At 35.5% G+C, this 13059-nt stretch overlaps 1 protein-coding gene across 3 annotated transcripts in view; it reads right to left on the bottom strand.

Annotated features, from left to right (window-relative positions):
- The window catches only part of RALGPS1 (Ral GEF with PH domain and SH3 binding motif 1), a 75591-nt gene that overhangs the window by 61284 nt on the left and 1248 nt on the right, over nucleotides 1-13059 (bottom strand). For all 3 annotated transcript variants that reach the window (XM_071453839.1, XM_071453840.1, XM_071453841.1), the window contains exons 2-9: nucleotides 11716-11832; nucleotides 8899-9086; nucleotides 7005-7120; nucleotides 6522-6629; nucleotides 6097-6147; nucleotides 3151-3234; nucleotides 2568-2657; nucleotides 860-952 (exon numbers count right to left, since the gene is read on the bottom strand). In XM_071453839.1, coding sequence (XP_071309940.1) covers nucleotides 860-952; nucleotides 2568-2657; nucleotides 3151-3234; nucleotides 6097-6147; nucleotides 6522-6629; nucleotides 7005-7061 — 483 coding nt within the window. In that variant the 5' untranslated portion in view covers nucleotides 7062-7120; nucleotides 8899-9086; nucleotides 11716-11832. The remainder of the gene's footprint in view (nucleotides 1-859; nucleotides 953-2567; nucleotides 2658-3150; nucleotides 3235-6096; nucleotides 6148-6521; nucleotides 6630-7004; nucleotides 7121-8898; nucleotides 9087-11715; nucleotides 11833-13059) is intronic.

The raw sequence follows: 13059 nt of genomic DNA, 5'->3' as shown, positions 1-13059 counted from the left end.
CTGGCACCTCTTTAGGTCTAAGTCAAATTAGTCACATACTTCATCTCACACATGAGCAATTCTCCCTATCCATTTCCAGCTTCATCGAGCTGCTCAAAACATCAGGCATTTACTTTTTTATTAGATTATAACCTCATTCTGAGCAATTAAATCATAAAATAGTTGCAAGCATTTTAAAAGCTTGATAAACCTATCCAAGACTTAAGCTCTGAACTATAAGACTTATAAGGTCTGAACAGTCAATGTGATCCATGGTGTGTGGAATGGATGAGAATTACCCAAACCTTTGTATAGTTAAACACTACATGGAGTAGAAATAACCTATAGTTGTGTATTCCTCTTTAAAGAAATATTTAAATTTACTCCAAGTATGGCTAAGAAATTCTACCTTCCAGAGATGGAATTTCTGAAAATAGAATTATCAATGCTTTTTATTTCTAACATAAATAAAAACTGAAATGCACCACACAATAATCACAACATTAATGCTTGTATATTTGTAACATGCCTTTTTCCTTCCTTTTAGGTAATGTATTAAATGATAGGCTATGTTTTGGATAAGGGGACACTGATACACGTTCTGTACAAGGGTGTTCTAAGATTACTTATCAACAGAAGTTTTCTTGAGCATACAACCAGTGGCTTCTAGAACACACAGGGAAATTGGAAATTTACAGGAAAATAGATCCAGCCAAAACTCTGTTTTTCACAAAACATGTAACAGACCACTGCTTCTGCTACAGTACCACAAAAACAAGAACATAAAAGCGTATTCCTCTAGAGTTTACAATATGACAAATTCCAAAGAACCTCAGAATTCCAACAAGACAGAAGGGACAAGGGTCAAGGCAACACTTACAGCCCAAGTTTTGGTGAGCCTGAAGATAGGTGCACTCTGCAGTGCTGACACCACAGACATAAGAGAATGAAGATTGTTCAGTTCTAGAAGCTTCTGAAGAAAGGGAATAATAGCTTTTAGCACATTGGAAAGGGAAGCAGGATTAATTAATATAAAAGTTGCATTAATAAACCATTATTTTTCATTAATAAATACAAAGTTTTCATCTATGACTGCAGACAAAATATTATCCCAATGCTGTCATGTGCAAGATTCTTAAGACCACTTTAAGAGTTGCTAATTTTACAAGTATACCCATCAATATAATAGGCATTTCAGTTTCGAGAACACAAACAGTACTTGATTTCAGTTTGTTATTTTCTAAGGCTATTCCTTCAGGAACAGAAAATAGGAAAAAAGTATTCGATGCATTGTTCTTGAAAAGAGTAATGTAATTTTAGAAATCAAATATTTAATCAAGCAAAAACATTACAGGAAGATGCTGACAACCCTCTCAGAATTAACACAACTTTTACCTTTGTAATCTGTTGTATAGGAAAAATTTACCTCACTTCAATGTATTTTGAATTTACTCTGTGTGTTGACAATTACTCAAAACACACTGATCTCAGGCAGACAATACTTTGGAATAAAACTGTCAAGATGATAATGCTTGCTACAACAAGCATAAAAATGTAAAATAGAAAAATGAGAACTGTGTCACATAGCTTCTTTGTGAAGCTTAAGAAGAGGCTGGATTCATCCTTGACTGAGCCATTTACTCACTGCTCAGAAGCATTTAAGGAAGATCTGGACTTTATGGAGGGAAAAGCAGGAAAAGTAAAAAAGCAAGAGAAGGAAAGAGGGCAGTGTTCCCCCTCATGCAGGCTAAAAAAACCCCAAACACCACCACTCTTATTTCTAAGAACAACCGAGGACCTCCAAGTCGAACATTCTCCTATTACCTGGACTATTGTTTTGTTCCAGTAACTTACTCAGATAAATTTTCTTCTCAAAGTACAAAACTGCTAAGTAAATTGATTGGAAATATGCACAATAGAAAATTTGTTTTGTACTACACAGAAAATATTATTTTAATTACCTACACACATATGCAATTTCACACATACAAAATTCGCACTTGGGACTTTGATCCAAGTGCTGTGTCACTCAGGGTCACATAAAACAGAATGACTGCAGGTCGTGAAAGTGATAAATATTTTAAAATTTGTTTGTTTTAAAGTTATGTGTAAAATGCAGTGCTCAAACTCAATAAAATAACGGAGCTTTAAAAGCAGTGCTTTTTACCAGCAACTACATATTGCAAGCAGGAATACAAGTCTCACAATAGCTATTTTAGAAGCAAGGAATTTCTTTTCAAAAAGTTAAGTTTTAAAATGGTGGGAGACAAAAACCAGAAACATTTACAACCACATTTGATGCTGTCAACACACAATTAGCCACCAACAACCAACAACTCAAACCACTTTTAAACTTGGTAGGTAGAGGTACAAGATGAGTCACACCGAACTGGGTAGGTTCATCTAACCAAGCAGAAAAGAACAGTTCTCATTCTTTTCCTTTATCTTAATCATGTAGTACAACATAACAGATGTGCTAAAACAGAATTGTTACCCTCTGCAGTCCAACAAGGGATCACAGGAGTAGTGCAGAAACAAACACGAAGGAGTTAAGGTTTTGAATGATAGTGTAAGAAATCTGCACTTACTTTAGCTATTTTCACGAAGTGGCTCAGTATTTCTGCCCTTATTTTTAAGGTCTGTGCTGTTAATATTTCTCGTACAACCCAAAAACTGACCTATAAAAGTAAACACATACAACTTTAATTTGTTACCAAAAAAATGGACTTTATTAGTCTATTAGATGAAATATTTGCAAACTCTCACAATAGTCCAGGAAAAAAACAGGGTAAGGAAAGAAAAGATTTCTGATCCCATGAATTCTCATCTGTATCACTGCAATTGCCCTGAAGCATTACCAGCATAAGAGGTAGAGAAGTGAGACAACACCAAGATAACTGAATGCACAAGTGAGACCCAGAAAAAAAGAAAAAATATTGCTACTGTTGCACCACAGCAAAACAAATCAGGAACTAATAATTAGGAACAAGTGGTCTAGAGGAACAACATGAAAATGTGGACAAAGCAATTGAAAACAGGAGTTGTAATTTAAAAATCTTAATCCTCATTTGAAAAAACAGGTTTTAATTCACATGAGTAGTTCCGGTTAACTTTACACTCAAAGACAACTGTCGAACAGTACCTGTTCATCACAGTAATCAAATTATATACCTGGTTAAATCTCCTAGTAAAGGCAACAATATTTGGAGCAAGGGTGTGTTTTTCTTTCTTATTCCATCCACAGCTGGCTAGTTCCTAGGAAACACATTTAAAAATTGCCTTAAAAAATAGAAATGAGTTCTCCTTAACACTAATTCTAAATCACTCTTCTGTTTTTTAGAACCACAAGTCTCAATTTCAATCAAAATGTTGTTCAACTTCGCAAATGTACACTACTAATTTTAGACACCTTCATATGAAAAGGCAGAGTCAGCCAAAGAGAATTCTGCCTCTGAAAAGCACTTTGTAATGCTGATAAATGGAACACACTCTAGAGATCTGTACATGCCTGTGTGAGCAGCAGGAAAAGCATTTCCAGCTCCAAACACATTTTGAATCCCCATCTCCAGCACTTAAAACTTGGCAGATAAAAATGCCAATTTGCATCTGTCAGGACACAGATTCTCCACATGAAAAGTCCATGTCTGGTCTTATGATACTAGAAATCATATATTTATGTGGAAAAAAACCTCAGATATTCTACAAGGGACAGCAAAACTTACCTTTGGTAGAAAAGTGGAAGAGATCAGTAACCTAAGGATATTAAGTGATTGCAAGAGGGAAAATCCTGTGTATGGCAAAATCATTTGACTAGGTTTAAATTCAGACTGAATAGGAAGGTTGATAAAAGAGAGTGATTCAAGATGCCCCTGTGTGTTTGAGAATTACACTTTGTCTTTTTTTTTTTGTATGAAGGGATGCTGGCAGTTTCCTCAGTGAGCACAGTCACAGGAAACATTCCCATCAAGTGTGCAAAACCCTGAAATTTGTGGAGATTGCAATTTCAGGACTTGAAAAAAAATCTAAATGAAGTCACATAGAAATCTAAAATGTAAGCATAATTATTTCTGCTGGAGAACAAAGAATTATTAACTAGACATCCTCTTTCTAAACTCTGCAAAGTAAAATGCAGATGTGTTTCTTAGTAATAGCTGTTGAAGAACAGGAAAAAGCCTCAGCAAATAGCACACTTAAAGGATGTTTGTGTGCTTGAGATAAGACTTGGCAACCAAAACTCTAAAATCTTAGGTATTTCCATCCATGCATAAGGTCATGTTAAAATAATAAAACCTTAAATTTCAACTAGAAAATGTTAACTTTCTTAGTCTAATAACTTAACTAATAGCAAGGGAGAGTTTCATGACAAATACACAGACTATTTCTGGCTTTAAAATGTAGTCCTACAGTTGGCAGAATTTCAGGATAGAAGCAGTTGTTTCTTTTTGGCAAACAAACTATATTGATGATTCCAATAAAATGAAAATCAGAAAGCACAATTAACAACTAATAGTTCATGGTAACTGCTACATATCCAAAGATCTATATTCTAGCAGAAGCTGGAGATACAATAGTTTTCCTTCTGATCACTCCTCAGTGAGTTACATCTGCTTGCCAGAGTAGCACTTTAGGGAATTTCATTTCCAAAAGGCAAAATGAAGCAATTACAAAGGAAAAGAAGAAAAGCAAATCAATTGTTTTGGGATATTTTTTGCTATAAAATTCTATAGCACATGTTTCATAGCAACTAAAGTAAATTCAAAATTTGCTTTAAAAATGAACATCTATAGTTTTGCATTTTGTTTTTTAGTTCGTTCATCTCCTCAGAGTATGACACTACCTCTGCTTTTGGCAAAGGTAGTTAGAATAAAAAAAACCCCTGTTTTGTCCTGATATTTGTCGAAACAAAACTTCCTCATAGAAAAGCATCTATGTATCAATTTGTACATATAGAAAATCTTTTGCTAGCAGATTTTTCTATAGGCATTGTTAATTTCTTATTGCATTATTTATTAGCCATTTTCTTCCCCACAGGAAAGAAAATTCTCCCCAACAGCCTGGAGCACACACGCAATTTCAGAAGCATGAGAGTGTTTTCAGCTATAAAACTCTCTTGGTGTTCTTGGGGGAAAAAAAGGAATTATCTGACAGGAAGGACAGACAACAGATAGACAAATTTTTTATTTCCTTCCTATATTTTCTCAAAATAGAAGTCTGCTAATCCCTCTGAACTACTGTAATAAATGATGACTTGTTTTGTTAGTGACCTAATTAGGTGGCTGGACCTTCCACTAAAAACCTTCTAAACTTGACTGCCCCTACTGATGTTGTCAGATATTCAGTTCTGCTGACATTATGGGGGAGCATGGGCTGCCCTTCATAAAACCATGATATTCCAACCTAAGAACAAGAAGACAACAAGCCACAATGGATACATGGTCTTATAGTCAAAACACCTGAAGCAGGAGTCACATGATTCTCGTACCTTTTGCAGTAAATAAATTTATCATATTTTACCCAAATTTGTCATATTCTGACAACTACTTTTATCCTTCATTTCTCAAGTTCTTACTACTGATTTTCAAACGTCTTTGTTAACTTTGACTGCTTTTCCTCAACAGGCCTCAGGTTCCCTTATGTGTCTTTCTAAAAAGGTTAAAATCTTAAAAGACTAACTTTTAAGGGTTTGTGCTAATTTAATCCCAGCATTTATTATTCTGAATCTTAAAATTAAGAAGCTTATAAAGCAGTTGATGCAGTCTAAAATTGAGATTATGGCCAGAGGCAGGAGTCAAAAGTCTGAAATCAGATATGAATTGAAAAACAGCAGCAGAAGGGAGAATAGAAAATTTTTGCACTTGATAAACTTATCCTGAAGAAACACTCCACTCAAAGCAAGACAAGAAGACTTCCAGAAAAGCATAGTTATCCCCTTTGGCAACAGATGACAAACCAAAGTAACTCATGCTGGATTACAGATTCACAGTACTAATAGGGAATATACCTAGAAAAACATTAGTGCAGTGCAAGAAAGTGAGCATTTTTGAACAAAAAAAGCATTCTTTGAATCGTCACATTTCTTCAGGCACTGATTTCCAAAGATGGTTCAAGAAAACCTACCTCAGGCTGTATAGCTTTAAATACTGGCATATCCATCAATGTTATCTGGCTCTGAAATGAAGACAGAATTTTACATTGTGTAATATGAAGAGCTAACAATGACGTATTTCTATCTGCCCTTCAGTAACTACAAACTATACACATATTTCTTACTAACCAGAACTAGCCTATGCTAGGGTCTCTTAAAGACTTAAAAAAATGCAAAGTAAAACAAATATGCTGTGTCAGGTCAGTACTACATGATTAAATCCCAAGACAGGATTATTTTATTGAAGTTGATAAAGTCAGAAATTTGTTTTCAAAAACACTGGAGGTTTATTTAAAATCTGGGGGTTTTTTAAGAAAAAATAGTTCATATATTTTTTAATACTCTGCAACCCTGAGTATTATATAAGCTTAAATGCAAAAATAACACTTATACTTACAGCAAACTCCTCGGGAGTTACTTTCAACACATCAAATACAACTGCATCATAGCTTTTATTGGCATAATCTGAACTTCGCCCTTCCAGGGAATCTGAGCTGCTACTACCCTAAAAAGAAAAAATAGTAGGCTTATCTGCAGAATGATTAATTTAATCTCAAAATGACTGACTCCATTTTGATGGTATATTACATTGCTCTGAACTCACCAATAATACATGGCTACTCTAAGTTACAGAGTAACAGGTCAAAAGTGCCATTTAAAATGAAACAAAATGAGTAATCATTAACAACAACAATAAAAAAGCATGGCTGTGAACACCAAAAACCATGGAGTGCTCTGTAATTACTCTCTTGCCATGTTAGTTCTTTTTCTTACAAATGGTGTAGTATGTGACTAGCAGTGGAAAGGGCTTCTGTGAAAGCTGAAACAAGCCAAAATTTCTATTTTGATACAGGAGCTAATAAAACCCAACGAACTGTACCTCTGGAGTGGCAGAGGTGACCATCACACTGGCCATGAAGTCATTCCTTTTATACATGCTCTCCACACGGTGCAGGAAGTTTCAGCTCAGCCAGCACTGGTTGAAAACAGAAATTCCTGCAAAGCAAATTATTTGTGGAATAAATCAGACTTATTAAAAAACCCAAAATGCACACAGAAAATAACCCAGCAATACAAGATATTTCATTTTCCTACTCAGAGCAAAGGACTTAGGAAACAAGATTTATCTTAGGAGATAGATGCTCTTTTCTTTTCCAGGTACCACCAGCGAAGGAGTACAATTGAATATTGCTAAAGCCATGCCAAGTCCTTACCCTTACCTCTGCTCAACTCCAGAAAAGCAGGGGGAAAAAAGTGTATTATTTGTCATTCATGTTGAATTAAGTTTTATATAAAAGTCCCTCCCAGGCAGGACAAAGTCTCAGAAACTGCAGGCTACCACAAAGTGCTTACAGAACTAGCAAGTCAGCTCAAGCTCTGATTCTCTTTAACTGAGCAAACTGCATGGTTATGTCGCCATTCCCCACAGCACTCATGGATGAGCCCATGGCAGGCACTGCCACTGACTGCTGAAAATGGGCTCTTTCATCAAAAGCTGTAGGTGCTCATATGTGCAGCAAGGGAAACTGCCACATCTCCCTCTGCGTCCTCACGTTCCCTCCCACAACACTGATCGCACCAACAGAAAAATCCTGAAAAAACAAAACAGTTAAGAATAAAAATATCCTCTTATTTTACTCTCTTTTGAAAGATGAAGTCTTCACTTCTCATTCCTACAACAACAAACAATTCTCCCCAGGATCTTGCATGAAACAAGTCACTAATTTTGCTTCAAATAATGCCAAGATCTTCTCTGCTAAACAAGGCAACAGTTCCTTCAATTTCCTTTATATTTTCTCCTGATAAGGTTAACTCATTTTGAGCACTAACAGGCTGCTAAGTATTTCTAGGTCCGGAGTTGCTCTTCTTAACAGTCCTTACAACCATGAAGTGGAAAGTAATTCTGTAGATGTAATTTCTTTAACATGTGGCATTTACATTAAGGCCACAAAAATATTCTTGTGGCCTCCATCTCTGCCTTTCTGAAAGGTTCTCCAGGGCATGAGGAATCAATAACGATGTGAAAGGGGAAAGAAAAATCCCATATGTGAACTTGTATCATGCCCAAGTTTTACACAAGTTTCAATGTTCGTTATATCAAACTGAGACAAAAATGCTTTAAAACCTAAACCCAAAAGCACTAATATACTTTTGCCTTTCAACATTCAGCACATACACAAATCTTGCAAGGCTAGAAACTTTCATTCTAGACATGATCAAAATAGATTCCCCTTGCCTTACCCCCTCCCCCCAAAATGTTCCAAATATAACACAAGCATTTAAAATGCACTGCTTTTTCATATGTGCAAAGATTTCTTCAAGATTCACATCTATGAAAAAATGCTTCTCTACACACCCACTTGTTTTGCTACCTTCATGAAAGTCATAGGAAGCAATTATCCTTTTTAGTCAAGTCCACTTGATCATTTGAAGTGTTTCCCTACCTGCAGAAAGCATCTCTCTACACACAAAGTAACACAGGAGCTGATACTATGCCCATGGTATGAAGAGGCTGTCAAACAACATCAAGATATTAAAAATAATATTCCCCTGTACTTGCCATATTTCACACCAACAAGATTAAAAAGAAATTTCTCAAATCCCAGAAATTATCAAAGGCCCAAAATGTTGGCAATAAAACGTAAGAAGTCACTTAAATTACATACAACTTCTTTTCACAGCTTTTGATTCATAATTTCTTTCAACTTGCTCAGGTTAATCATGGAAATGATGCATTACACAAACAATGCTAAAAATCAAAACTAAGGAAACACCTTATCTGTTTGCACGGAAGGTTCACAGGCACACTGCAGTAGATCTCCTTCATAGGCTGTCAGAAGCAAAGTGGATAAATCAGGATGCAACAGACACCAGAGTTTGTCTATTCTTCTTTGCCAATTTGACAAACCCATTTAGATATGGAGTACTCTCTGAAGCAAAACTGAAGACAGTGCAAAAACAACTGGAAAAAAAAACCAAAAATACCACCATCAAAACCAAGCACAGAAGCAAACCTTAGAGCCATTATTTTACCAGCATTTGTCAAATCTTGTTATCTATGCCACAGAAGCAACATTCTTCGAAAGCAAAATGCAAATTTTATATTGCTGTTAGTAACATGCATGTAATGCAGTCAAAGTGCCCATAAGTTCAGTCTCAGTACTAGTTACCAAACTCACAAGAAAGTCACTGAGACACTTAAGCACAGAAAACTACTTCTGGCCAACAAAGTCCACTGATTTGTGGACTTTATTCACAACAAAGTCCACTAAAGTGCTCTAATTTCTGAATGCTAGCAGAGCAATCTGAGGAAGTTACTAACTGTTCACATTGCTTTCAGCAAATACAAAGATTACCATGTCAGCAACCACTGATGACCACTGTTCTTATTGATTTTTTTCACCGAAGGGAAAAATACTGAGCTACATATGCTTCTTACCAGCCCTAATTCAGCCGTTCCACACTCCACAAGTCAACTGGCTTCGTTGATTTCAATAACCATTTACTTACTGCTTTCATTAGTTGATTATGGTTTTCCTAATAACACTGAATCGTGAACTGAGAGCTGCAACATGCTTTTAAGAAAATATACTTCAGCATTCTATCAAAAGATAAATATTCTTTCTTAAGCTTAAATTAGCTGGACAACTGGTTCAGTGGGAGCAATCAAAGTGCACTAGGGCCCTACCTGGGCACTGATAAACTTGGTTAGAACCAACAGAAGTAACCATAATGCTTTATATGAAAAATATCTTAATTTCAAAAGGTCCTTTTGAAGTAATTAAACAATAAATCTTGGTGGACATTTGGACAACATGAGAAATTCTAGAGTATTTGAAAGCCTGGATTTAAATAATTGCCTACTAACGGTTTATTAAGAACAAAGCAATTAGGCTACAGAAGATTAGTCATAGAAATGTGATAGCTTTTTAAAGATCTTCCAAAGCAAACACTTGTGTATTTTCAGTATCCATTTCACCAGGAAGACCCTAATATATTTCACTATGTTTTAGGCAACAGTACCCCCTATAGATAAAATACACTATGAACAATTTAGCAGTTTCATGCACATCCTTTTCTGAGAAACTTCTTACTGTATTTAATGATGAATAATGAAAATGTAACAGAAATAAAATGGGGCTGTGGATTAATTCAGCTGACCATAAACTGAGATCACTCAAGTAAATAACTATTCCTCAATAACGTGCATCGTCCCTGAGTAAACAGGCTAAAAAAACCTGAATCTTGCATCATTTCCCAATAGCTGCCAATGGATCAAGTCTAATTCTGGAAAAAGCATATTCAAAGTTGATTTCCCTTTCTAAAATTCTCTCAACTCTCCTACTTCCACCCCTCCAGTGCATGTACTCAAACGAGTTTGACTGTGAGCAGAGAAGCAGCTGCTGTGATGAGTTCAAGAAACAACTTCAGAATCCAAGTCCTGAACTCTTGGGTTATCTTAATACACAACTGATCTGAATTATACCTAACAGTACATTAAAAACAACACCTAATGCGCAGGTCATGCATTTATGACATGCTTTATTTGATTTGTCACATGTTACACTAGACTGCCATTGGTCCCTTTGTTGTCACTAAGCTGCCCTACAACAATTAAAATTCCAGCTTTTCAAATTAACTGTCATAGGGCAACCTGGATACAAAGACATATGTGGCAGTCACTACACCAAAAAGGTAAGCTAACATTCTACAAGTGGAATAAAAAGAAGGTTGTCTTATTTTTCAAAATTATAATGAATGCAATGTCTCAGTTTCCTAGTTTAAAAGCTGTATGCAAAATTTCATAGCAAAAGGCTGTCAAAAATTATTTCAAATCTCACACAATCCTCAGCTGCTAAAACCATGAAAGAGTAGGAAGCTGACAATGCTGGCTTGAATGTCCAATGCTATTCTTCTGATTACGCCCCACATCTTTACTATATCCACTGATTACTGAGCTCACTCTAATGAACATTTATTATATTTACAAATTTACTTTTAAATGTTTTCTTCTCTCCATTTCTTTTGTCTGCATCATTACTTACTGCATCAGGAAGTAAAGTAATAGTATGATCAAAATTACTTGTATAAGCTGAAAAAGTACAATAAAGTGAATTCTACTAAGTAAAGATAGTAGATCTCCATCTGGTTACCTAAACAAATTAAGACAAGAAATACAGTATGGGTTTCTAATTATTAGAAACCATTTGGAGAACTTTGCATAGACCGGAATTTTATCTGTGTCTGGAAATCTTTACATCAACGTTCCATATCAAGACAGAACTGCAGCGCTCTCTCCAGCAGAAGTTCTCCTTCAAAAGTCATTACCCTTCAAGCAAGTCTGCAAACTTGAATATCTTAGAAGACCAAGATATATGTTTAGGAAGTTTTACTTTCAGGGAATCTTCATGAAAGGAAAAAATCTTCAGTTACAGGAAAAGAAACATATATCTGCAAATTATAGTAAAATACTACTACAACTCAAGTTCTCTAAACAGAAGAGAACTGACAGACACTTCTGTAATCTCTGGTTATCAAATATAGGTGAAAATATGAAATACCTGTAACTTTAAATACAATTGCATACTTACAGTGGAATAAGGCAGCTGTGCTCTCAACCCATTTTGCTGCACACCTCCATTAGTTCGTTGCTGGGTCTAGCTCTGGTTTTTCAGCAGTTTTATCTCTTGTTTAAAAGCATAACATTCCTGTAAATACCAGGAAACAGGATTACGGTTACATTTATTTTACAACTCAATTATTCTCAAACTGTGCACCCCTCACCTGAAACATGTGCTCTGGGATTTTTATTCTTACATCTCCCTCACAACTTTCATTGTTAGCTCCCCATTCTAGTTTCATTGCTATTTGACAAATTCCCAAACTTAAAAGAACTACATATACATCACAGAGAGAAGAGCAATGTATTGTAAGTTTCATAGCTAAATATACTCCAAATATGTGCTTGTAACTCCCCCTCACTCTGTCAATCAACACAAGGTCCAAGCCAACACACATTATTTATTGGTTTCACTCACTTCTTTCAAGGTGCTTTATGAATTGTAAATGCTACTCATCCTCACACCATTTTCTTCAAGGCTTAATTAAACAAAGCAAAATGGACACAAATCCAAATACAGTAATTCTTTTATCTCTGTATCAGCAAATAAAGCCATAGCTCTTCCAACAAACACGATCAGCTACAAACCTAAGAAAAATACTGCTTAGGTAACTCATTTTGGTGATATTTACTTTAGGCATAGCCCTTCCCTTTTCTTCTCCTCGTTTGCCTTATACCAACTTTTATAAAACCTAATGTTTAATAAAATTACACATCAAATGAGAAGAAAATAATCTCAAAGACAGCTTCTTTTATATAGACTGATATGAAAATCTCATTAAAGCCCATGTTGCTTTGATAAAGGTAAAAATCACTGCAGGTCAATTGGTGCTACTGTGCCTCTACTACAGTTTTTATTTTCGTTCTATCACTAGAGAACCTCCCCCTTAAAAAAGTCTCTCTTCTAGACTATAACTATACACAATTCCTACTGGCATCAAAGCAAACTATCTTTTGCTAGAAAAGCAGTATTCTTTTGACACACCCAAAACTCATCCAGTAGGCACTCCTTGCATGAGCAAATGATCCTAGTTCACAGAATAATCAAAATGACAAGTTAAAAATGGGTTAGCAACCATTTAAGTATTTCAATGAAACTACAGACATGATGCCTGTTGTCTGCCCTGCATCACATGGCATTTTAGTAAAGGGCAAACCTTGTAATTACTATGCATATGAACTTCTGGATGTCTTCCCTTCACTAAAATAAGGCAAATAAACAGAAAAACAAATAAAATAACTTGGTTTGAAAGTGTTTTGTACTCATTTTTCTGCAAACTGGTGCTACATCATGCAGGATGGGCAACATGCAGAA

The sequence above is a fragment of the Agelaius tricolor genome, unplaced genomic scaffold, assembly GCF_023055355.1.
Source record: "Agelaius tricolor isolate 1412-34295 unplaced genomic scaffold, bAgeTri1.0.p SCAF_38, whole genome shotgun sequence".
NCBI lineage: Eukaryota > Metazoa > Chordata > Aves > Passeriformes > Icteridae > Agelaius > Agelaius tricolor.
The sequence above is the reverse complement of the archived record's forward strand: the minus strand, read 5'-3'. Positions and strand labels throughout refer to the sequence as shown.